At 39.6% G+C, this 26801-nt stretch overlaps 2 protein-coding genes across 3 annotated transcripts; both read right to left on the minus strand.

The window, feature by feature from the left end:
- Positions 1 to 336: 336 nt before the first annotated feature.
- On the minus strand, positions 337 to 9574 carry e2f5 (E2F transcription factor 5). 2 transcript variants are annotated; one of them, XM_034152847.1, is made up of 9 exons: positions 9485 to 9574; positions 9232 to 9367; positions 7125 to 7234; positions 6373 to 6534; positions 5918 to 6026; positions 4947 to 5280; positions 2697 to 2831; positions 2518 to 2556; positions 337 to 2088 (listed from the first exon to the last, which is right to left on the minus strand). In XM_034152847.1, the coding sequence occupies exons 2-9, from the start codon at positions 9358 to 9360 to the stop codon at positions 2012 to 2014; spliced, it is 1095 nt and encodes a 364-aa protein (XP_034008738.1). In that variant the 5' UTR covers positions 9361 to 9367; positions 9485 to 9574; the 3' UTR covers positions 337 to 2011. The 2 variants fall into 2 exon arrangements, with proteins under 2 accessions (XP_034008738.1, XP_034008739.1); XM_034152848.1 differs by lacking the exons at positions 337 to 2088; positions 2518 to 2556; positions 2697 to 2831 and adding an exon at positions 3405 to 3450 and having other exon boundaries at positions 9232 to 9526.
- Positions 9575 to 10119: 545 nt separating this feature from the next.
- On the minus strand, positions 10120 to 25939 carry lrrcc1 (leucine rich repeat and coiled-coil centrosomal protein 1). Its single transcript, XM_034152780.1, has 19 exons — positions 25583 to 25939; positions 24928 to 25133; positions 24727 to 24792; positions 24458 to 24625; positions 22876 to 23042; positions 21615 to 21806; positions 21126 to 21319; positions 19460 to 19634; positions 17723 to 17871; positions 15675 to 15879; positions 14974 to 15113; positions 14100 to 14301; positions 13416 to 13601; positions 12388 to 12562; positions 11803 to 11966; positions 11399 to 11607; positions 11178 to 11315; positions 10479 to 10614; positions 10120 to 10394 (listed from the first exon to the last, which is right to left on the minus strand). The coding sequence occupies exons 1-19, from the start codon at positions 25624 to 25626 to the stop codon at positions 10284 to 10286; spliced, it is 3027 nt and encodes a 1008-aa protein (XP_034008671.1). The 5' UTR covers positions 25627 to 25939; the 3' UTR covers positions 10120 to 10283.
- Positions 25940 to 26801: the final 862 nt, after the last annotated feature.

Raw genomic sequence — 26801 nt, forward strand, 5'->3', positions numbered from 1 at the left:
TCCTCCACAACAGCTATAGAAACACTACAAAACTGATTTTGACAATTTTTGCCAAGTCTTAAGGTCTCTAAAAAAAAAAAGTGTATAATTTGGTGTTCGGGTCTGGGGAGACCCAGCAGAATTGTTTTGGGTGACTCGAGGTCAAATTTGGCCCAATCAAGATTCATCTTTGACTTTAGACACCCCACCCCCTTCATCAACTGGAACAATAATTTTTCGCAACATGCACCTGGTCTCCCCTCCCTCTGCCCCCCTCCCCCCCTGGGAACTCGACCTTTCTCAAAGAATATGTACACTAACACTTGAACCTGAACACACACATGCACGTGTGCAATATGTGGTGTAATGTCTGTTTTGGACTGAGATAAATCATGGGTCAAAATTGACCCGAGAACACCATGAACGGTAACAGCTTTTGAACACAACAAGGGTTAAGAGAAAATGTTTAAAGCAGCAGCTAAAGGATGTCAGATATTACAAAATGTTCCAATATGTTTATAGCTGATGGGATCAAATGTTGTTGTGCTAACAGATTTGTTTTAAAGCGGACAATATAAACTTTGTGTCAATAAAAATGAATTGCACTTCTAAGTGTATAAAAGTTCAGGGCTTATTGTTTGTGAGCAAATTAAAACTGTGAATCAGACATAAACACAGCACTTGGAAATGTCCCCTGTGGATTGTCATTAATCCGTCAGACAAAATGTCAACATATTGAGTGTTAGTTTCACAAGTTCTCCAAAAATGAGATTAGAAAAAAACATTTCCATTTAATCTTTTTTTCTTCCCGTTTCCCAGCTGGTATAAATCAAGTGATGCTGCAGGTCAGGCTCCGGCACACATGCTCTCCATGAGGTTTGCCATCTGCGAGTGCTAAACATTTCACTCAGCCAAACATGAAAGCGTTGCAGGAAGCGTTCAGATAACATGAAACCTTGAATACTCCCAGACAAACCAGTCTCACATAACGAAGGTTCAGTATGCTCAAATCAAATTATAATCACTAGTTGTCAGCAACTTTGTAAATGGAGATTTATTGAAAAAACTTCATAAATGTGCAAATAAAAAACAATACGTCACAAAAACATGACTTCTGTAATCAAAGAAAACGATAAATATACAAAATATTTAACATCTCAACAATTAGACATTTCAGATCAGATATCTGGCTAATTCACGAATCACAATTAAGGCAGTCAAACAGCTTCATTTTCAACAAACTAGAACCAAGAATATATTCTTTTAATTAAATAATAAAAAAAACATTAGTTATTTAAATATATAACTAATTATACAAAATGTAAAAAACAAAACTTTAGAGGCCTAAAATGGCAGTCTCAATAATTTAGAAAATAAATCTTTCTGGCATTTTCACGTGAGAACAAGATTACAAAATGTAACCAAAACATTCACTCATTAAATACAAAATGCCCTTTTATCAAAAATAACTAACTTTTACAAATGATGCTTTTCATGTAAAGTTACTTACATGCCCTGAACTCCATCATATACCCTGTATCAAATGTAAGAAAGAAGCCAATACTGAATTGTTACAAGTTACTGTGAATATCAACTAAAGAGAACACTCACAGTCTGAACCGTTCATGAACAGAGAGAGGGTGAAGAAGCAAAGAGGATTTTCACATTTCTGGATGTAGAAAAATACATACACGCAAAAGTGCAGTAAGGCTGAAGATTGTCCTGGCTCACTTCCACCAACTATTACTCTGAATGATCTTTAACTAGGAAATGATTAAATTGGACACATAATAACTCATTGTGGGTTCATTTATACCATATCGGTGAGTATTTCAGGCACTTCTGTGTTGTGTGGCAAACTCAAGTTGCCTGGCAGACAAACAGTAAAAGGTCTGATGTGTATGCTTTTTTTCAGATAACAGCGGTATGTTTAAGTATCAGCTGTGCAATTATAACAAAAATGGGGAAAGGCATCTTTAGAGCGTCTTTAGAGAGAGGCAAAAAGTGCGTGCTGAGATTCAGATGAGGGCCATCAGTAATTTAGGATCTGCACATCAAAAAGGTCACACACTCCCTCGTTGTCGTCCAGGTTAAAGCTGTAGTCTATTACTGTGTGAGAAGAGAGAAGCGTTAACAACAAAACATCCTGCAAACATGAACAGAGAACAAAATAAACACTACTCATGGACGTTAAGTTATGCTAGCAGAATAGCTCTGGCATTTTACCTGATCATAGTATATATCATTCTTGGGCACAAATCGGTTGATAACAATATTTTGGTTTATGATCAAGTACCTGCTAACTAATGACCTTCGCATAAACCTCAGTTGTTCTTTGTTAGTGCTAATTTAGCATGCAAACACAAGACATAGATGTTGGACATGATGATGTTAGCATTTAGCTAAAAGCAGTGCAATCTGAAAGAGCTGCTAGCATAGCTGTGGTTGAGTTAATTACATGTGTCTATATACTGTAAATGCAGACATGTTATTGACAGTTTTTCATTTATAACATTAGTTAAGGTTTTGAGTACTTACCATCCGCAGACATTAGCTCATCAATAAGGTCGACAGCACCTAAGAGAATTAAAAACTCTGAGTAAAAGCAAACTTGAATCTAAAAGCCTTGATTGAAACAAATGTGTAGCAAACATTAAATGACCCCGAGTTTCATGCCTGTATGTAAATATGGAGATAACCCTTGTAGCGTCACATACCATCTCTGTCGTCCTTCAGGTGGTCTCCGGCTGTGCTGAGCTTCAGCAGGCCGCCCACGTCCAGCACTGACTGAAACTCTGAGCCCAGGTCCATCTGCTGCTGCCCCAACATCACCGCGGACTGAACGTGACACTCTGCAGGGAGCAGCGGGGGGTAAAACTTAGCTATACTTTACAGCCTATTGTGGAAAATTAAACTTTACAGGGCTCAATTATCTGGACCTAGAATTGTAAAAGAGTACACGACACACTGGGACAGAGACCCTTCTACAGTCAGCTGTGGGGAGAGTAATTTCAAGTCCATGTTGGTTCTGGGCAGCGCTATGTAACATTTGATCCTCATATCAAAGTGATTCTCTTTAACGGTATCTGAGGACTCTCACTGAAGAAAACAACCTTAACCTGTATAGTTTTACAAAATATAATGTTCATACACCTTTGGCTGTTGCATTTGTATCCATATAGTATTTAGTATTGTGATGTTTTGTAATGCAAGTACTATAGGAACTAGAATGATCTTGTTCTCGCATCCAACATCAAATATCAGCAGACTTTTAAAGCTATAATGAACCAAATGCACATATGACGTGTTTCCTTAATGAAAGTGTTTTCTTACTGCTCACTCAGCAATGCAAATCTTTGAGTCATTGGATTTGGGTGTTGAAAGTTCACTCTTACAGTAAAAATGAGTAATCACTTCCTATTTTCAGCTGTTATTTCCCATGGTGCAGTCAGATCACAACTAGATTGATTTCTATGTGGGGAAAAAGGCCACACACACACACACACACACACACACACACACACACACACACACACACACACACACACACACACACACACACACACACACACACACACACACACACACACACACACACACACACACACACACACACACACACACACACACACACACACACACACACACACACACACACACACACACACACACACACACACACACACACACACACACACACACACACACACACACACACACACACACACACACACACACACACACACACACACACACACACACACACACACACACACTTTGTAATTACCTGCTGCATTAGTTTTGTCTAGGTGCTAAGAGAGTTTATATTTGGAGAAAGATAGATCAGTTTGATTATCTCTGCTTAATATGAACTTATTTGCCTGAAACATCCACTGCATTCAGTCCTTAATAATGTAACTAGTAGGTCAGGGAAAAATCGCTTCCTGGACTATAATAGTTTTTTAAGGTGTTCTTTGGATTTGGACTACGGATGGAAACTAGCTCAAAGCTAAAATCCGGCTCATTTACATTTAAACGCATTATTTTGTTTAAAATGTTCATTAATGTGCACTGTCCAGGTTCAAATAAACGATTAAATGAAAATGGATAGTACATTTAGACAACTATATTTGACTTGAATTTTGACTCCCTGAAGACTTGAGACCAACGTCCAACACAACTATTACACGCCTTGTAGTTTATTTAGGTACCTTTTATGATACAATACAATATAAAAATGATAATTGACAAAACTAGGGAGGGTCATAATAACTAACGTCATTTGACTCATAGTGTAGCCTGAGCATTTCTATCATTGCAGAGTATTTAATCAAACGTTGACTCAATGTTTAAGAGATTATTTTCTTGTGAGGCCTGTGTATTGATAATGTCAGACATAATGTTAGGACTGAAAAATTGAACTTTGACCAATATTTCTGCAATTTTCTTTACATAAAATATTAAAGGAACTTTTGCAGGTTTAAAAATCAAGTAATTTCTGCTATAAGATAATAGATAGATAGAATGGGAGGGATGAAACCTTTAATGGTCACACGTGCAGAGCACACAGCACACACAGTGAAATGTGTTCTCTGCATTTAACCCATCCTAGTACCAGGAGTCTAGTACTCCTAGTACCAGGAGTCTAGTACTAGGAGCAGTGGGCAGCTATTGTACAGCGCCCGGGGAGCAATGGGAGTGGGGGGGTGTCCGGTGCCTTGCTCAAGGGCACCACGGCAGGGCAGGAGGTGAACTGAGACCTCTCCAAGTAGCAGTCCACACTCCATATTTAGGTCTGGTCGGGGACTTGAACCGGCGACCCTACGGCTCACAGTCCAAGCCCCTACTGACTGAGCCACTGCCTGAATGATGCTACTGTTTGTATAAAATGTGTCCCTGCACACATAAAATAAATCATTTCATGTGGTATTTTTTTTTTTATAGACGAACTTAATAAGCTTGCTTACCCATCTGCATGTCAGGAGGGGTGGAGGTGGGCGTCAGCGCCTCGTCGTGGTCGGGCAGCACCATCTGGTGGTCTGAGCAGAAGGAGCCCTGGCTGCAGTAGGAGGAGGAGGAGGTGGTGTTGGAGGAGGAGGAGAAGCTGGACGTGGTGAGAGGAAACCTCTGCAGGGTGGCGGGGGTGCTGGGGGGAGTTGGCATTGGACAGATGTCGTCGATGGGCGGCACGGAGAAGAACACCGGTATTGTGGAGTCTGAATCCCTGTTGATGAGCATCACCTGGATGGGAGCCGAGTGGCTGCGCAGGTTCACCTGATACTTCTTCTGACCACTCTGACCCTGCGTGGAGAGGGAGAGCTTTATTCTCATTACAGCAGATATAATCAACCTTCAAATATATACTGTAATGGATCGCAGGACTACTTGGATGTGAAAGGGGTCTCTTTCATTGTCAAACCAACAGACAAATACACCATGTTGGAGTTTGACTCAACGGGCATTTTAGGATCGTTCAACTCACTTTTTGGCAGCATCTCCAAACGAATGCCAATGTACCAACTGGATGTTTAAATGGGCTATCGTTTTCTTACAAATGCGCCAAAACAACTGAAGTGTAGTGTTCACTGCGCGTTTCAGCTTCTCCTAAGTAGCCACAGAAATGATTTATTTACAAATAAGAAGAGTTATTTAAACTAGGGTGTTTATTAATCTGAGCTAAAGTTTAGATTCCCAATATGTGATCAGCTTAGTTTTTGGAGCTGTTGGAGTATCTTGCCGGGTCAGACTGGCTGTGATGAAGTCACGGGACTCTCTTGCTTGAGAGGACTTCAGTGTGAAAGTCTGTTGGTAACACGATGCTTAATCGGTCATTTAGCAGGCAGTAAATACTGAGCATTTGGGTATGTAGGAGGCAGCACTTTTCAAACACAGCCCATCTATTCTAATCAATAAAAACAGATTTTAGGAAGTCACCAACCGTTTCTGGCAGAGGTACCTCCAGCTGCGTCCCAGCAGGAGCCATTACTGCAAGAAGAGTGTCTCGACTGAAGGCATTGCAGATGTCTTCATGCGTGACAAATTTATAAGTGGAGAGGTGTTAAGTAAACAGAAGCAGGATTACTTATGGGAGGAAAATAAACTAGAAAAACAAGACTGTGAGCATTGTGCACGTCAGGATTAGCCTCGCTGTGAATTCACAAGAGACTGACAATAGCAAATATATTGACAATCCTCCGTTTATTAAATGTTCTTAAATGTGGCCTCAGGACGGCTAGCTTTGGGAACTACAGAGAGACATATTCAAGATCACAAAGAAAAGTCTAATTTACACTTAATATGTTCAGTCCAATCGTAAGTTGCATTTTAAAGTAACTGGTGTAAATACATGTACAAGTACAAGCAAAGAAACTGCCAGATGGCATAAAAGGATATGTGCTGGTGACGGGATCGTGGTTGAGATGTTTGATGTTCTCCTCGAGCCATGCCTTCTGGAGGTCCAGCTCTTTCTCTTGGGCTTCCAGCTCAGAGACTTGGGCCTTCAAAACCTTCACCTGCTCCAACACCTCCTGAGTTTGGCTGCCTGAGTTCTCTCCCCTGGATGTAGAGAAGAAAGCATGTGGTAGCACAGCACAAGCACAGCAACGAGTCATATATTAGTGATGGTTTTCTCCATATATTAAGGCAGTGGCTCAGTCAGTAGGGGCTTGGACTGTGAGCTGTAAGGTCGCCGGTTCAAGTCCCCGAACAGACCTAAATATGGAGTGTGGACTGCTACTTGGAGAGGTCCCAGTTCACCTCCTGCCCTGCTTGGTGCCCTTGAGCAAGGCACCGGACACCCCCCCCACCCCCACTGCTCCTAGCACTAGACTCCTGGTACTAGGATGGGTTAAATGCAGAGAACAAATGTGTGTGCTATGTGCTCTGCACGTGTGACCATTAAAGAGGGTTTCATCCCTCCCATTCTATTCTAATCTTATAATTAGATTTGCTTTCTAAAAACACAGAAACACGTTTGAATTGAATGCCTAAAGGTGAAAGATGATACTTTTCATGCACAGTAGCATAGAAGTGCAATCAAATGTTTCACTTTGACAACATTAATTTATGAAAACATATCGAAGGCCATTGTAAGAAAGTGAATATTTGACAGATTTGAACATAAAAATAAAATAGTTTTTTCAAACCTCCACTGGATTATGTTCTTGTTTTTCTTCTCAATCAACCCGACTCCTTCCAGTACGTTGGTAATGTCGTATATCCTCCTCTTCTGTTTCACTGCCAAGCTGTCTGCAGCCTGTCAATTCAGACATTTCAATAAAGAGTCTTACAGAGTGGCAGCTTAATATGCACCCTTGTTGACAAGATACATCACAGATACATTTACCAGGCTTTAACAGGACACCCAGATTGTGGGTGTCCTGTTAAAGCCTGGTAAATGTATCTGTGATGTATCTTGTAAACATTTATTGATGTGAAAAGAGAGAGACTCAAACAACGGCGGCAAATGAATGATTTGGCAAATTAAGCTGCACAAACAGAAATAAAACCACTTGGCAGAAGAGGACAGTTATACAATAGCAGAGGAGGAAGGAGGAGGGAAAGGGTCTGAGGAGCCCGCTGTGTAAACATTACACAGCTTTGGCGCGCAAGAAGGAGGGAAAACTAATATAATAAGAAAGTAGATATGTGGAAGATACTTCAGTGGGGTCTCGCAAAGATTCATCCACAAGGGCCGTGACCACAAGGCCTATCACAAACTTTATGTTTTAGTGGAAGGGTTTTCTAGCTGATAACAGTCTCATGAGAAAACCAAACATTTTAAGAGATGTTAGGAAGGATACTTTCAGAACAATATGTAACTGCAACTACTGTATCAACTTTTCTCCTCCTCAATGAATCTTCCGATCATCTTTCCAATTACTGTTTAGTGTATAAACTGGTTTCTTTGAGTGCAAACATACATTTACTAATGTCACATGCTATATCAGATTTGTACAGTCAAAGAGAACAACAAAAGTTGAGTTTTAAGGTGTTCCAAAAAGTTTGGGAACCAGTTGAGACTTGTGTCCAACTGTTGTCTGTGACACCAAAGATGGTGTAATCAAACATTAGAGTCACAGTCAAAAGCTGTTTTGTTCAGTAGAGTCGGATTACAAATAAGCAAAATGACATTTCACACTGATTAGAATAGACTTATTCCACTCAGGTTATACTAAAAGAGGATCCATATTAAATGTAGTTAAATGAGAATGCCTACTTCAGAGGGAAGATTTAAGCAGTGGTTGAATAAGTAATCAGATCTTATACTTAGGTAGAAGTACTAATACTACAGTGTATACATACTCAGTTACAAGTAAAAGTCCTGCATTCAAAAATACTTAAGTGCCAAAAGTAAAAGTACTCATTATCCAAAGTGGCCTTTTTCAGAATAATACATATATTATCAAGGGTTTATAATAAGTGATGCATTAATGAGTCTATCATTTTAATTTAGCAGGATGAGATAGCATTAATGACTTTCTGTACTGCCAGGTATATCCATCCATAATAGTACATCAAAGTGTATTAGGTAATTTAACTTTTGTATTAATATAATAAACTTGCAAAAGTAACTCGTAACTAATGTTGTGAAATGATTGTAGTTATTAAACATTACAAGATTTCTTTCCAAAATGTAGTGGAGTATTAGTATAAAGTAGCATAAAATGAAAATACTCAAGTAAAGTAGTACAAGTAACTCAAACATGTACCTAAGTACTTGAGTAAATGGACTTAGTTACTTTACACCACTGAATGAAACATTAAAGTAAAACATAACAACAAATGAATTAAAATTAGCACAAAATACACTTTTAAGACTCAATTCAAAAGAGGATCTATATTTAAATATAGTTTAATGAGACTGCCTCCCGATTTAAAGTGTGTTTTCTTTGAGGTTAGATATAAGTCATCCGAGAAATAAATAATATGCAGACCCCTAGCCCTACTTTAACTTAAAAAGTTACAGTATTAAGATGGTTTATCTTAATAAACGTTAATAATTTAACTCCAAACTAGCTTCACAGACACCCTATGTAAACAGTTCTTCCTGCTTGTGAGTCGGTGTTACTGAACCCACAAACAAGGAGCTAATGGCGGCTAGCCAGACCACCTGTTAAGTAAATCAATGCACCTGACCGGCCCCGTTTGTGACTGACAGCCCTTTGTTCCCAGGTGGCACACGGGTTAGTCCCCCCGAAAACAACAGAGAAACAGCCACCCTGAGCCTGCTCTCCTCTCCGTTTCACTGACCACTTTCAAATCCAGGACGCCATCCTTCGCTTCTTGAAGCAGACTGACAAACTTCATCGTGAGGAGCCCCAAACTTTTCTCGTGGCGACTCGGTGTCGAGCGAACAGTCTCCGTCATCTCTAACTCCATCTTCCTTCTGTAAAATACTTCCTTTTAAAGTCAAGCGTCTGTTTTTTAACTACCAATAACAACCATTTATGTCCAATAAAGACTCTGTTAAAATAAACTCGACTGGTCGACGGCTGGCCAGTACCTGTTGGGTTTTTACATCAACGGACGTTACGTTAGGCTACTGTTGCCATGGCAACCGCTGTCCTGCTCGCGACACCCTGGCGACACCATGGGCGACACCCCTCCTCGACCAGAATTTGGCCCCACCCCCTCCGACCAATCAATCCTCATCAATGTGTATGGACGCCGAGAAGTCAAAAACAAATAAATAATGAAGTAAAGCCAGACATACTAACGCCTGGTTAAGTATCTCGTACTTCTTACACTGCTAACTATCTTATCACTTTGAATAAGTCAAATTATGATGCAGGAGTTATAATTCAAGTCATATTTTTTACTTCCATTAAATTTGACATAAGCTGACTTTCAGAACACAAAAGCTATCACAGCATATATAACTTGAGTACATTTTAAGTTTAGTGTGTTCTCCTGTATGCTTACTGGACTGTTAAAGGGTTTTGCTTTTTATAGATTTATTGTATACACATCTGTAATTTCAACAAAGTAAACCAAGATAAATATGTCCATTCTTAATACTCACACTTTAATTACACACCCTTACCATGATTACAATGAATGGTTTCTCTAGGTGTGAAATTAGCTGTATATCTATTTAGTTTAATTTAAGTGCACAACACAACAAAATAGATTACGTAGTACTAGCGAAAATGTTCTTTAATAAAAAGAAAATAATTTATTAGATAAATCATGATATACGAAAATACATAAATAACTTAACATAAAAAACACTTGTTTAATAAAAAAAACTCATGTGTTAAAATTCAAAAGTTGCCATGGCAGTAAAGAGGTCATGTCATGTGTTAAAAGTCTTTAAGTACACTTGTGAGACGTTTCATTTTCTCTTCCATAATTCTTTTGGTGGTTTCCGTCTCTTCCAGCAGCTGACGCATCTCCTCCTCTACATCATATACCTGAGGAGGACACGGATATACAACTTGTCTTAAATTGTTCAACATGAGGTTCTCATACAAACTATCCTACTGTCTATATTTTACCTTCTGATTGGCTTGTTCAATCTTCTTCTGCTTATCATTTGCCAGTCGTAGCAGCTCAGCTTGATGCGAGGCTTGACCAGACTCTAGCTGTCGACGAAATGCATCGTCCACACAGTGTAATTTATCTACTGCAGCTCTGCAAGACAGACAACAGATAAAACATAATGTTACAAAAGGAACTAAGGGGATGTTGACCTAACTGCCTTGTCAGGATATTTTAGGATGGACGGTACCAGAAAAGAAACACTGACGAACAAACGTATGTTTTATGCTCTTTATCAAAGGCACTAAGACACCCTGATCATAATTTCACTTTATACCTAACATGTCAATACAATTAAAAGTCTTCAGAGTTCTCTATCTTTGGGTTTTAGGAGAATGATGGAAGAGCCATGTATTTAAGAAATACTGCTTACTGGCCCAGAAATGTCCAAGAGAGATAAAGTATGTTCCTTTAAGGCTTTAGATGAAAGCAATTAAACTGCTTTCTTGATTAAGTTATTTACTTCCCTCTCCTCCAGGATTAAAGAAAGCAGAATGGCTGCTTTTAAAATTCTTCTTGTGACTGATTTAATGCAGGCTAATTGGTATTTCTACAAAAGAGATGCAAATACAGCTAAAATAAGCTCATTTTATCAAATAAAATGAACTTTTACTTGATAACTACACGTCATATTTGTCTCATGTAATTGATCATACTTTTGTGCTTCGATTGCTCTATCTCTTTCTTCCAGCAGCAAGCGTTCCTTGGAATCAAAGCTCTCCTTCATGCTCTTCACCTGGCTCTCCAACCGAGTCAGCAGGTCGGCCTTCGCCTGCCACTTCTTACTGGAATCACTAATAGAAGAATAGATATACATATATCCATGTCAGTATATTGTACATAAAGTGTCTTAATATGTGCGTGATGGGATGCTTGCCTGTAAACTCTTTTGATCTCCTCAAGCTTTGCGTCCTTGTCCTCCAGCTGCTGTTTGAGCTCCTCCTTGCGCAGGCTCAGGTGCTCGATCCGCTCCTTTAGCTCCGCCTGCTCAGATGTCTCCTCCTCCAGCTGCTTCTGGAACCTCTTCTGGGTCTGGACCGCCTCATCGCGCAGCCTGCGGATCTGATCATCGCGCTCCTGCAGAGACTAGATAGCAGGAAGGCAGAGGAGAAAAAGAAATGTCTTAAGTGTGTCTCAAGAAAACAAATACGACAGATAATTATACACAAATGCACACACAAGCTCATTGTAAAGCGCACGTCTATGGATGTTCCAGGTTCTCATGTGATGGACCAAGGTTTTGGTTTTAGAACAACTCAGTGATTTCAATATTAAAAGTACCTCTTTGAGTCTGCGGATGGTCTCTGTCTGGTCATCAATGATTTTGGTTTTGATTTTTAGGGCATCAGTGTCTCTCTCGTTCAGTTTCTTCTGACTCTCCAGCTCAGCGCCCAGCACCTCTAACCTGGCCTCCAGGCGTCCACGATCCTGAGACAAGGATGCTCCTAGTATAGAGAAACACATACAATTGTAAATCAGATCTCATCTATAAAACTTTACTTTAACATCTATTATCATTATGTATCTTTTAGATCCCTTTTCTTTTCTTATTTGAGTGCCTATATGAAGAATTATATTCCGTCGTAGCATTTTCTACAGTGTATATTTACCATGCCCTGCCTGAGTGTGTTTCTCCCACATAACCACTAGATGACAGACTTTACTTGATATAGATGAAATTAAACATCAGCTAAAATGTCCTTCATACTGATTCTTAAGTTAACATTTAGGAGTGACTCACTCTGCCTATGACCAATTGGAAAGAGTTGGACTCAAGGAAGACCTGTACTCATGTTTGAATGTGTGCGATGCACTATTAAGGCTCATTCAGAGTCACCATCATGTGCCCTGCTGGACGTCTCCCACCTTGCTGAGCGAGCTCCTGGCCCCAGATCCTCCTCTCGGCCCTGAGGCCGTCGATCACAGACTCCTGAGCTGTGAGCTGAGACAACAGTCGTCCCTTGTCTTTCTTAAGCAGCTCGAGCTGCAGGCTGAGACGCCGGTCCTGCTCTGCCTCTGCTTCCAAGGAATGCAGACGGCTCTGGCAGAGGGACAGACAGAGACGGACAGTATTAATGATCAACGGCCATCTGTCACGGCTGACAGATGGAAAGGCAGCTGGATGCTCCAGTATTCATGCTGAAGTCTCCTGAGGGCTCAGGCTGGACAATCTGTGGCCAGGCAATGACTGATGACCATAACAGGACATCTCTATTTTACCTTTTAGATTATTTATTTTTTAAAAACCTGATCAGATAATGTCTTCCCTTGTTAACTTTAATATACTTTCTTACAGTCAGAAATATAAGAAACAACAAATTAAAATATGAACAAAAAAGTGCAACAGAAAAGGTCATGGTTACATGTGTTCATTATTGAAGAAGGGTGTATACGAATATCTTGAGATTTATATATCAGTTAGTCCACAAGCATGTGCACTGTGTCATAAATCATCCATTTGTTCAATTTCACTACAACAACTTTCTCTCTCACTATATGCTTTTTTTCGTTAGTATAAATCTCTCTATATCATTTATTTGCTATACATTGGCTCATTCAGTCTTATATTAATTTATTCTCATCGTGTTCTTACTTGTAAACATCACTATGTTGATTAAATATCGATCATTATCAGTGACATTTATACTTTCAAGGTACCTGATGTTGCATTCCAAAGGTAATGCATATCCCAGAATACCTTGTGAAATGTGCATTTACCCATAATGAGTATTATTAATGATATTAGTTTTCTTCTCTATTACTACATATCACATCAACATGATTGTTGTTGACCAGTGTTTTTAACGATGTATATAAGGTGTAATGAAGTAGGTTAGATGATCCTTTTCTTATTCCCGGATGTATCTGTCTGTATCTTTACTTGAGCGCAGTACCTTCAGAGCAGTGACAGCTTCTCTCTTGGCTTTGATGAGATCAGTGATGCGGTTCTTCTGTTCTTTGACCATGGCTGTGAGCTCCTGCACCAGAGAGGCTGATTTCTTCTCCCTCTGCTGGGACTGGGCCAGGGTCGCCTTGAGCCCCAGCAGCTCTGCAGTCATCTGATCACAAGCGTCCTTTACCTGCAGAAGCAGAGCGAGGAAGGGGGACAGAATGTGAGTGAGAAGTCTAGGAGTTCAACAGATTGAAGCATTACCTGACTCTACATTTTTTTTCAATCAATACCACATTCTGACAGAAAAGGTTCTTTAAAGAAAGCTATTTCGTTTTAAAGTACGAGTTTACATTTTGCTGGCAATCTGTATCTCATTCAGACTTTTCTAAAGGTCAAATATAGTACACTTTAAGATCTGATTTTCTGCAGAATGTATGAATGAGACCTGTAACCATAACGAGAACATTGATTAATATCCAATCCCTTTGTACAGCTTTCTTCCTGTGGCAATCACAGTCTACTTGTCCAGATTCAGTTGACCCTAATTCAATCTCAGCTTTCATCATTGGGCTGAAAATAATAATCAAAGAGAGCCCATGTAGACTGGGGTCAATTCCAGTTCAATCATTTTACTTTTACTAGACACAGTAATCATTTATCAGCTAAGTCTGTATTTTTGGCGAACCTCAGAGAAGCGAGCAGCCTCAATGGTCAGCGCCATGCGAAACTCGTCCTCCAGAGCTGCGTACAGTTTCCTTCCCTCTTCTAGTTTCTCCTGCAGCTCCAGCACCCTGTGGCCATGCCTCTCTTCCACTGATGCAACCTCTTTAGCCACCGCCTCTCGGAAATCTGCCCCGCCGGGCTGCAACCGCAAATCCAGTTGTTTTCTGTGAGACAACGTGAAAAAGGATTGTACAGTTGATAAGACCTCTTTTTATAAAGGTTAAGAGGGCCTTAACACAAACAGGAAAGCCTGCACTTTTAAATGTGTATCATTTAAATTGTGTACGTAAAATAAATGTAATAATATTCTGAAATACAGAAGGTTGAGCACTCAACAATTTGGAAAGAGAAAAGTTTCATTGATCAACGTAACTGATATGTGCCGACACTCTTGGCGTTAGGTGTATATCCACTGGTTAATATTTAAATGTGTTGTTATTTAAAATCTTTAATTTAGGTTTAACACATTTCTTTAGTACTGTTATTAAAACAAATACCCTCTTTAAGACCCCAACAACTTGATTCTTAAAGGATAAATTCACTGTTTCCAAGTCTATCATACAAAACAATGTTCTTTTATGGTAAAATAATTTGTACTCAAAAGGCTGTAACCTTGAAAGATGTCCTTTTGATTTGTCTCGTTAAATATTTATGTTAAAATTTAAAAAGGCATTTTATTGAAACACAGATTTTTATATTGGCAGAAAATGTGGTATTCATACACTTACAGGAAGAAGTTGATTAAGAATATTGATTTTCATCCCATAACACTGTGTTGATATTAAGCAACACATGACCTCGTCCATGTGTTTCAGAGTAAGATCCTCCAGGTGTACCTGTGCTCCTGCTCCCTGGCCGCCAGCAGCTCATGCAGCTGCTGCAGTTTGTCTTTGTGCTGACGCACTGCCGCTCTCAGGATGTCCGACTCTCTCTTCAGAGCTCCTGCCTTGTTCTCCAGCTCCTGGTGCCGCTTCATCTGAGGAGGGTCAGCAAGTTTTAAATCAATACTGTCAGAGCTCTACTGAAGCCTTACTCATTGATTCACTATGCAGGAGTGATCACAGATCTACTATAGGGAGTTACTGTAGTAACCATGTTCAGGGATAGGGAACAGAAATAGCATGATATCACAAACCTGCCAGCTCAAAGCACAATTTGACACAATTTGACAGTCCTAAGTACTATTTAAAACTTAGCCAAGACTGTAACCGCAACAACAGATATAATTAGTATTTTGAATGCTTCAGAGAACTACAACAAGGGTTTTGTGTGCTGTTTTGTTTGTTTCATGTATCTATGACATTTTGGGGTGTTGTCATGGCGGTTTTTTTTATATTAAAAACTGTTATTTTTAAGTGAGTAAAGTATTATTGTACATCGAGGTACTGCTGTTTGAAATGTAGCCATAAACACATGTACATTACATTGGACTCTGCACCTGCAACAACCAATGCTCCACTCTACTTGCTCCAGAGTGAATTTGCACTATACTGTAAGTTTCAAAAGTTTTGGGGTTTCTTCGACCCACTTCCTGTACCTCCTCAGCCTGCTGGCGAGCCCTGAGAGCGTCTCCCTGGGAGATGCTCTCCTCCAGTCTGCGCAGTGCAGTCTTGTGCTGTTCTTCACTGCTGCGGGCCTGCTCCAGCTGCCGGCTCTGGGACTGACTCCTCCCCTCCAGCTCCTCCACCCGAGCCTGCAGTTCAGATCGCCCCGATCGCTCCTTCAGCAACAATTCTTTCAGTCTATTCGGGGAGAAAGCAAGATAAGAGTGTACAAAAGCAATACCCTGAATGATGTTTTTACTGCATATCGAGACTGATATAGGCAACCGCACAATGTTGTGATGCGCTTGATTGTCCCCAGTGTTTTATCGCCTGCTGTTAAAATGTGATAGCCTCTGAAATTGAAGAAATCTGCCAGAACAGCATAGTCAAAAATGTTATCCTAAGGGAAAGAAAACAGAAATATAGTGTAAATGAGAAAAGAAAGAAATATAAATACAAAAGGGCAGTCTGTTGAAAAGGAAAAAGAATGGAGAGAACTAGCTTGGCTTAGTATTCAGGACACCTATGAAGACTGCACAAGCACCTACAGTTGCTCCGTCTTTAAATTAGCCTTGATGAGTCATTTCACTGTAATCTGTCTCCTGATGAGAAAGGGAGTAGACAGTATCAGGCGTGTTCACTGTCATTACAAAGTGACAGTGAAGATTGATTCATGTAATAGAGCTGACATAGGCTTGTCAACAGGCTTCTAATTACAACCATAATGCAGATGTATCTAGGCAGGGTGGGATGCAAGCAAGAACAGTGCATAGAATAGTTACACCAGGCTCTCACATGTAGGAGTTTTCATTATAGATAACTGTACCTTCTGGAATTTAAGTATATCTAGGTGGGGAAAGGATCTTTATACTCAATAGCTTCATTGTTGCAGACACCTGCAGGCATACTAAGGAATAGCAGGGAGTACAAAAGCATTGTACTGCTGAAGTCCAACCTTCAAAAAAATCTATATCCGTTACAGTTTATGCTACATTTAGAATATTTTAACCACTTTACATTGTTGTCAGACAGTTCTTTCTGATGCGTACTGAAGCTGTTATCTATGTTCTCTCCAAAGAAACCAGACTCCTTCGACAAAAACAGTCATTACTACTAGCACAAAACGAGTTGGCTTGTCTATCACTAGCTCAATCAGTTATTCTGGTACGCCCAGGAGGTAATGTTTTTGTCTTAGTTTGTCTTCAGTAAAACCTTTAACCTGATTTTCCTGAAACTTGGAAGAAGGGTATAGACTGGGCCACGGAAGATCCTATTTCATTTTAAGAGCAGGGCTTATTCAAGGGGCGAATACAGAAAAGTCCCTTTTGTTAACATTGGCAAATAGGGCAAAGGTTTTAAAAGGGTGAGGCGGGCCTCCAGGGGGCTTCAAACAGCTTCAAGTGGGGCTTATTAAATGGATTCTACGTTCTAACATTGATTTTCAAAAGAAAGATCACATAAAATAGCTTAAACGTGTTTGGTCTGGGTACATTTTCTATAAATAAACGGGTACATTTTCTATAAATAATGAACACTTAAACTGATAGTGAACTGAGATGTCTCTTTAGGTGGCTAAAATAGATTTTGCTGCAGTACATTGCTTAGTTCCTGTGCTGGTACGGTCTGGTTCTCCAAATGATTGCCGTGATGATTACCTTCTACCTTAGGAAATATGGATAGCTATCTCATTCAACTTCAAAACATCTAAACTATCCCTTTAAGATTTTTGGAATAATGGAGTGCAAATTGTGTGCTTGATTTCGTAAGAGGCTACGGGACAATGAGAGAGAGGATATTAAGTGGTGGGATGGATACTCATTGTTCAAGAATGAGACAGGCAGCGGGCATTGGTCTCAGGAGAGACAATAGAAAAAGAAGAGGGCGGAAATAGATGAGAATCCATTATGCGGTTGACAACTCAAATCCACAGAGACACGTTTAATTATCCCTTTTCATCATGATATCTGCTTTAGAGCTACTGCACCGTTTGTGTGGAAGTTTGTTTGCAAACATCTGTGCGTCCATGCAGTTTCCCTCTTACCTGTCGGTGGTGTGCAGGGCCATGCTCTGCAGGTCTTTTTCCTCGCTGACTTTTGTCTGCAGGCACTTTAGATCCTCGGTTAGTTTCCTCGCAGCCTGCTCAGCCTTCCAACGCCTCTCCCTTTCCTGGTCACGCTCTTCCACAATAGTCTGACCAATGGACATAAACAAAAACACACATGGGTTCAATTCAGAGGTCAAATGTCATGCATTTGCGCGGTTTGCATGTATGTGTGATAGGGCTGCACGATTTGGGGAAATCATCTAATTGCGATTTTTCTGACAGATATTGCGATTCGATTTGCGATATTTGTTTTTAAGCGACCCAACGGAAGTTTATTGTAAAATACGGCCATATCTCCGGCTAGGGAAGGTCGTATCAACGTGCTCCCGTCTCTAGCACCCCGAGCTACGAGTGAAAGAACTAAACTTACATGAAACTTCCGTTGGGTTGCTTTAAAGTCAAGCTTCAGTTTAAGATTCACCCTGTAATAGATGTCAAACATGTGATGGAGCATTACTAACCTGACTCAGATGGTTTCACCAAACCATCTAGGAAAGCTCCATTGGAAGCCATTTGGAAAGGGCAGGCACTTTCAAAAATACTTGGCAGGTGATTGGATCAATCTGTCTATCACCTTCTATCATGGGCCACTTCTGATTGGTTAACAATGGCTGGTACATGTGGAGCACAGCACTTCTGATTGGTGTGGATGACTGACACACAAGAAGAACAAAACAATAAAACAATAAAAAAGGCTTTGCGATTTGATAATCGATTAATCGTTCAGCCCTAACTATTACGTTTTGTATAGCTTCGAAAGCTTTCTAATTTATCTTTAATGTCTTGCATGAATTGGTCTCAGTGTGTTAAATTGTTTTAGTCTTTTCGGATGTTTTCATGGTCTGTACTTTTTCTGTCTTATTTTCACTCGTCAGTCTTCTGTCGAGCACTTTGAACTGCACTTACCAGTAAGAACGGTGCCATAAAGTGAGTTTGATTGATTGAAACTACATATGTGTTTTATTAAACATCTGTAGATCGACAAGCTGCAGCGTGAAATCTGATAAATTGCCTGAATTGATGTAACTTGGTTGATCTGAATAAATCTGGTTGTGTGGAGTTAAAACATTTTTTTTTTATCAGATCTCTGTAGCCCACTCCTCATCTCTGCTTGAGGCTAGCATTAGCGGCTACTAGCATAACACACAAACAAATATGACATAACTGTTGGCGGTCAAGCTGCATTGTGGGTAATGTAGTCATCAGGTTTCAACATAAAAGAAGAATGTGTGGGAAACTGAATATTTTTGCTTACTATCTATTCTATACATGGTTTGATTTTCATCCAGACAGTTGTTGGACTCCGGGAGTGATAAGTATGCGTTAAATAATATATCATGGACGTATCCTTGGAAACACTGGGAGGTAGTTTTCTAAAATGAATAAATAGAATTACCTTAGAAAGGGCAAAAAGTTGAAGAAAGATGTTAATGTTGTTTTGTTATGGTCTTCGTTTCGTTTTTTGAATCTTTTATTCTGTTCCTGAATGTGTTATTGTGCAATAGCTTTCTGTCAAACAAAGAAACCGAAAACAAGTATTCTTTCACAGCGGTGCGGGTACAAACACCCAGAGGATGTTTACATCCCTATTGTGTGAAGTCATAACCTTTTCCACATTACATTCATTCAATAAAAAATAAACTGCCTTCAGACGGCAGCATCTCCATGCCGTACCCTGTAGGTTTCCTCCTCTTCAGTGGACTTGGTCTTCACATCGCCTGAGGCCTTCGCAGCTCTCACAGCTCCCCTCCTCATCGGCCCTGCTGCGTCTTTCCCTCCTGCGCCACCAGCCTTCCTTCTGAGACCCTCTGCAGACTTTGAACTCCTCTGTTTATGATTCTCCTGATCGCTGCACATAAAACAAATCACAGGTATTGAACTGGCAGTAAAATGGATTATAAAAAAGCCCTCAAGCTAATGTCTGGCTCAATAAAGGTCAAAGCAGACAACCTGCTCACTTTTATAGGAAGGTAAAGTTTGAACAACTTTGAATTTAATCTGGAGATAATATTTTAAAATCACCTCGCCCTTAAGGACAGTTGGGCACTTACTTAAGTGAAATAACTGAATACTGAGCACGTGTCAGCAGCGGCTGATGAAGCAAGATGAGGGGGTAGACCATGAAGGCATGGCCGTTAATCATGGCAGTGAGATGACAGTTGTAATTTCTACCAGAGAGGAGGAAGTTTACCACATCGCTTAGAGAAGGAAATGTATCAGCACCATCCAGCTTAGAAAGGAAATTCTAAATCCTAAGATACCTGGTGATATGTGATGCATGCATTTGATTATCTTTAATCAAAGGTTAGTGTCTAATAGAGCTTAAAATTAAGTGTTGATGGTAAATGTAGTTAACTGAAGCAATTCATTACGTGCTATATTGAGCGAGAAAGCCGAGTTCTTGTGTTTTTGAGCACTACCTCCAGTCTACTGCGAGTAAAACCTAAGCTCTTCCTTGCATCCAACTACGTCAAACGATTCTGCTGGAAGCATCAAGAACACTTTGCAGCAGGAGAACTCAGCTTCCTCACACAATACATGTATGCATACATTAACCCATCACTGTACCCTGTATGCAAGGGCAGGTTTGCCTTCGCTAACTGTACGGAGGCTCAGTCACTGGTATATTTTTATATACAAAGCCATGTTAGGGAAACTTCCATCCTACATCTGCTCCCTGATCTCACGGCGAATTGTAAGTGGCTACTGCCTGAGATCGCATGCTGTGGTTTTATTAAATGTGCCAACTGCTAGGACTGTTTTAGGGAAGATAGCATTTAGATGCGCAGCTCCACTGTCTTGGAATAGTCTGCAATTGAAATGGAAACTGAGCAATCTGTTGCCACTAAATGTTTTTAAAGCTCGGTTGGATGCTACTCAATCGGAAGCTGTTGGTACCTGTGCATGTGGATAGTTATGTAAATTGTAATCCCTGTAATGATGCTGTATGATGTCCTTTTTGTTGTTCTGTTTATATGTTTATGTTTCATGTGGAACCTACTTGAGCAGGTCTCCCTTGAAAAAGAGATCAATGATCTCAATGGGATACACCTGGATAAATAAAGGTTTGAAATGAAATGAAATGATGCCCCGCACTGAAATATGTATTGTTCAATGGACTACCATTACCATAAACTGATTGGACATCAACATAAAAGTTTTCCTTTTAACAAAGAGATCTTAGTAATTATGTGCTTTTTGTGGATGACAGTAAACCACTATTAAAGAATCAGGGAGTACATGTCAACCAGGCCACAAAACAAATTATTTTCATTAAAGAAAAGTGAACCTGAAAGCTGAAACATCTGTTTTGTGCAGAGATAAGCAGCTGCAGAATCACCTGTCTGTTCTTCGGCCCTTGGTTTCTTTGGAGGTCGTTCTTGATGTCATGCTGCTTCGATGTTTGGGGATCCTGGTGCGCCTCCTGTTTTCCTTCCCGCTGTCGCACTCACTCTCTGAAGTGCGGTCTGTGTCCCTCTTGGCTTTCCGTGCTGTCGCCACAGTACAGCTACTAGATTTGTCACCTGTAGGGACCTGAGTAAACATCACACAAATACTCATTATATGTGACTGGATGAAAACTAAAATCGTCTACATGCTAATAAACATTGATTCAATCATTATTCAAATTCAAGAACTCCTCACTAAAGATATAATGAATGTGGTGACAACACAAATACTTAACCGTTCATGTGATTTATATCCTGTTTGGAAAAAGAGCACTATAAGATGTTCAGAAATACTTCTTTAACTTCTCTCACCTCGCTGTATGCCTCACACAAATGCTTCTTAATCATTGACTTATATTTCAGCAGTGTTAAATGAGCACCTTCTGGATGAGCTGGGACACCTGGTGCTCCAGTTTCCTGATGCGTTGTTCATTAGCTGGGTCTGCTGGATCGGCCACAGACGAGGGAACCTGTGCAACTGGATCTGTGATCACTTCGGAGGCAATCCGTTGACGAAACTGGTTCAGCACCTCATCGATACGGGGGGTGGTGAGATGGACGTCCTCTCTAACCTGCAACGGAAACTTACATTTGCTTTTTTTTTTTTTCATTTAGAGGTTATGCACTGTGGCTTTCTTTTAGGAGACTGGTTTCCATAATGTTCACTACCCTGGATTGAAGACACTAAATCACACATTATTCCAGCAATGAATTGACCATTGGGAAGCTGCTATTAACAACAACTACCTTGGCTACAGAGTGATACTGCACGCTATGACCAGCACTATCACTTCACAACACGATGGTCCCATGTAATCAAGTCACCCAAACACCTTCAATAATACAACAATCTTTTTCTGTAAGCACTTTGGGAAACTGTGAGGACAGCACAATGTTATTTGCAAAAATGCAAATGTGGAATAAAAGTCAGTCAAATATGAATTTTGGACCTTTGTTTGATACAAATGCCACATCGATTCATTTTTCTGATGTCTTCACAATGTAAGGTGTTGAATTATTTTTAACAGGGAAATTCTTTAGTATTAAGAAGTAAATGTATATGTACAGTAGACACAGAGTTTGTTCTAAATGTGGCAAATTTCATTTTGTACTGTGCTTTTGTCCATTTGTATTGTAAAATATTAAAAAAACATTGGTTGGAAGGATCATAAATACAGAACTCACAGATAAATTGTCCTCTTATTTTTATTAGGCAAAACCAAATGCATTTCAGTTTTGCCCACAATAAATAAGAAGAGTGTTTATCTGTCAGAGTGGGTGCTCTCTCTCTTTGATCCTTGCCACTACCAGGCAATTCATAATTTTAAGCTTGTTTACAAAACTTAATTTAAAAAGTGACCTTCATATCTGCTATTCAAAAGCCACATTCAAAATCCAAATTGAGGAATTTATCAGTTTTGAGGTGGAGCTTCTCTCTCTCTCTCTCTCTCATTCCTTTCATGCACTGTTTTTTCATGCTGTGAATACATGTTGTAAATAAATTGCGGGTGAGTTCTGCTGCGACTGTGTGTTGTTGATACTAGTATGTTGCCATGTTGGCCTATGGACTATGGTCATTATAATAACATACAAAGTTGTTAATATAACGGCCAATAATGGTAGTATGGCATCATAACTTACCGCTTCGTTGTGACTGGTATCTGAGGACATTAAGAGGTCCACATAGTCTTCCAGACCAGGGATATCAAAGGGACTTCCGAGACCTCCAGCTGATGCATTTCCCAACCTGTCCAGACCATCCAGAGAAGAGATCTGTGGCAAGGACTGAATAACAATCTCCCTGTAACCTGCAGACAGACACACAGACACTATACATTAAAAAAACCTGACCAGACTAGAGCTGCAAGGCTGTCCAAACATACACCATTATTAAGTATTGTAACAACAGGCTTGGTTAAAACATCAGGTGTTATGCTGCACACAATCAAATAATCTATATCCAAACAAATAACCTGTGCTATCCTCACATGCACTATTGATGCGCCTCACTAAATGAGAACTGAGCACCTCTAATATGAGTGAACCATCGCATATTGACAGCAAGGGTTGTAAAACTGCTTTAAGTGTGCCCTCATGGATTTAAACACGTACTTTCAAACGCTGCTGCCATGCATTACTTATGAGCAGGAAGACAAGGATAATGGGTGCACAGCATAATTTATAGGAAAACACTGGAACGATTTTTAGATTTATATATCTTCAGTCAAGATGAAATGAAAAGACACAGGCATAAGATGCATGGAGAGATAAATACGTCTCAGTCATTATTAGCAGGAGCTGTCAATTTGTCTACCACTGATTTTCATTGTGCTTTCATTACTGGCAATACAAGGGGAGATTTATGCGTTGTTAATAAAAACAATTATCCTCTAGGATTTGTCGGAGATGCATCAAAAACAACAGAGAGAGATGTAAAAGGGTTGTTTATAGCAAAAACTGTGAGGATGTCCGTTATTACATTTATTCATTGTCTGAGGCGTAACATGTTTTCTGTACACTCAAGCTGTCAGTTTAAACATTATAATTAATTTAATAGCATAAATAATCAAATATACCGTCACAATGGTGTTCAAACTGATTTGGAGTTTGTAATGGAGGCTGTTGTTTTTCATGCTGATCGATTGAGAGGTGTTTCTAGTCTTTAGTCTGCCATGATTGATACGTGGCAAACAGAATAGCAAAACACAAAGCTACAAAAGGACCATAGAGTTCAATCTGCACGTCGTTAACAGGAAACTCAGCTTTATTGCCTTTAGAAAGGTCATGTTTTATGCAGGGCTTTTTGACATGATGATATTACATTATTTTGGCTCATGCAGTTCTCCTAAGCAATTTATAACAAGAGTATTCAGAATTAGATGCCTTTAAACAACAACAAAACAACCTGCAAACTTGTTCAGTGCTGTTTTTTTCAAAATGGGAATGAATACATGGGGTGCTGAAGAGCAATCTACAAAGGAGGGTTCTCAGCCTGCAGCAGAAATCTAGACTCCATTTTTGTTTTAACTAGGTAAACGAAATTACTGGAGTGTAATATATAATCATGTATAATATATAAACACATGTCATTTCGGCTTGGATGACCATGAGAGTCTTAGCATATCAATTAACAATTACTTGCCAATCATTATTAAAAGTGAAGTAAAATAACAGTCCCATGTACTACATGTAATTACTCCAAAATAAGCTCTTCATGTCTTACCTGGCAACCTACACACAGCGTTGTCTCTGCCATCCTGGCTCAAAGTGACCTCTCTTAAACTTTGCGATCCCAGCAGGCACTGCAGGACGTGGTCGATGTTGTCCAGGTTGTTGCTATGGAGACTGAGGTGTTTCAGCTTGTATCCCGTTCCATGAAGATAGAGTAACCCTAATGAAGACATCAACAGCATTGACATGTCACTCACAGCTAAGTGTGTTTTTATTTGAGGGTAGAAAAAGAAAAGTCTGTTCAGTCCTTTTTAAACTCACCAGTGAGGTTGTTTATCTGATTGTAGGACAAGTTTAATCTTGTTAGGTTCACGAGGCCATTCAGTCCTGAGATAAAAGGGAGGGGATATTAACAACTGAGTGATTATACACCTCATAGAGTTTATAATTAAGAGTTATTACTTGGAGAAGAACACCCATAAAACATTAATCGTCGAGAAAAATGTGCGACTAAAGACTCACCTTCAACCTTCGTGATTAAGTTACAGGATAAATGTAAAGTCCTCAGGGAAGTAAGGGAGCTTAGACCCTCAATCTTAGAAATGCAATTGGAGGAAAGGTCTAAGTGGCGCAGGTGCCATGCTGAGGTCAGGCCCTCGATCCCTGGGATGTGATTACAGTGCAGATTCAGCGAAGTTACAGTGGGACTCAGGGGGACATCCAGCAAGCTACAAAGTAAGAAACAAGAGGAAACAACAGATTTACCATAAAAGAAAAACACTTTTGCTTTGTGACCTGACCTCATGCTCTGTAGGAAAGATTTTCCAATATTTGCAGCAAAATAATGACAATCATTTCAATTGTTGTCCCATAAAGTGTAAAAAAAATACCTTTCACACATTTTGAAAGCTCAAGGGAAGATATTCAAATGTCTTGACACAAAAGGCACCCAGTTTACTTATATAGACACAGAAAAAACGGCCTTTCTGCATTTCTGTTTGCTTCAGTGATTATGATGTTTGCAGATTAGCTTCCCGTCTTCTCATCTATTGCTACTTTTACTGATTATTATGGACTTTAATTTGGCTAATTTATAATTACGAATGAAAAAAGTGAGCAAGTTTTCATTAAAACGAGTTTTAAAAGAATAGCAGTGATGAGACGTTAATAACGTTACCTTGTTATATTTTTGTCAATAAGACTCAGCTCCTTGTCTCCCATGACGACGACATGCAGCGTTAACCGTTATTATGCCGTTTGTACTGAAGATAGCTTAACCGTCAAATGTGACGTATGGAAGCTAGAACAATTATCATCATGTTAGTCAAATCTAAAGCTAAGTTTGCCTAGCAGCCTAGCACAAGTTTAGAGCGATAGAGCTAAGTAGACAACCCGTTTACAAAGCACAGTTATACAAGCTGGGACAATCAGCAAGTGTTGTCTTTTTAACTATATCTATAATTATTATATTGTATCAAAGAAGCACTTGTGAGCTCGTTAAAACATGTGTTGTTGTTGTTAGCCTCTCTTCTGTTGAGTTGAACTAGCCGCTTCTGGTGTCGTACTTCCGGTGATATAGTTAACGGACACATCCGGTTAGTTTTCTTTCGTTTTTTCTAACACTTTCTTGAATACAAAGACGAAAACAATTATAATACAATTAGGATGATGTTTATTAAAAAAGTATATATTATATATTATTATAATACATTTAAAAAAAGCACTATGTACTAAAAGTAGCATTACCACAGTGTAGAAAGTATGTGACTTTTTCTATCCAGTAAATAGTGTGAATGGAAAAAAGTCAAATTGAATTTGACCGCCAAATACCAAGTTAGAAGAACTTCAGCTGATGACCGAAGATTTAGCCATTTTGGAATTATTCATAAAGGAATACATTAAATATAAATGGCTCCTTTTATGCCGGCTTTCTCTAAGATATAATTCACCAAACCTCCCACATTAGCTTTATCTTTGACTTATAGGCCTGTGAAACAAAGCTTGCTGCAAGTTGTGCATCCTTGCTCAAGTAATCACAGATGTATTATAAAGATCCCGACCCCTATTATACTCATAATTCCTGCAGCAGCTACAAGCCGGTGATTGATTTACTTCATCACACACTGAACATTGTCCATATTTGAGGAGCTGCATGACTGATCATTGCACTCACTGGCTTCTAGCCAGCAATGATAGAACCAATTATACCCGCAGCCCAGCCAATGGCCCTCCTTAACCTGTGAAAATGATGATCTGGTGCTAATGAAGTGAGTGAAATAGAAATGCCATCTGCCGCTTCCTCATCACCACTTACCACTCATTAACTCTAGTTTTCAAGGGCATTGGATAAAAAGAGACAAACTAAGACGAATATTCTTGTAGCCAATTACAGAACA

This window comes from Trematomus bernacchii, unplaced genomic scaffold (assembly GCF_902827165.1).
Source record: "Trematomus bernacchii unplaced genomic scaffold, fTreBer1.1, whole genome shotgun sequence".
In the NCBI taxonomy this organism is placed as follows: Eukaryota; Metazoa; Chordata; class Actinopteri; order Perciformes; family Nototheniidae; genus Trematomus; species Trematomus bernacchii.

Excerpts from the sequence above, each read along its gene's own strand:
- e2f5 (XM_034152847.1), bottom strand. The coding sequence starts at position 9,360 with ATGGAGTTAGAGATGACGGAGACTGTTCGCTCGACACCGAGTCGCCAC. Across the intron at positions 7,235-9,231 it reads GCGTCCTGGATTTGAAAGTG|GCTGCAGACAGCTTGGCAGT; the intron begins GTCAGTGAAACG and ends CTGAATTGACAG. Across the intron at positions 2,557-2,696 it reads CCTGAAGGACGACAGAGATG|GTGCTGTCGACCTTATTGAT; the intron begins GTATGTGACGCT and ends TAATTCTCTTAG.
- lrrcc1 (XM_034152780.1), bottom strand. The coding sequence starts at position 25,626 with ATGGGAGACAAGGAGCTGAGTCTTATTGACAAAAATATAACAAG. Across the intron at positions 23,043-24,457 it reads CGCTGTGTGTAGGTTGCCAG|GTTACAGGGAGATTGTTATT; the intron begins GTAAGACATGAA and ends GTCTGTCTGCAG. Across the intron at positions 21,807-22,875 it reads ATACCAGTCACAACGAAGCG|GTTAGAGAGGACGTCCATCT; the intron begins GTAAGTTATGAT and ends TTTCCGTTGCAG.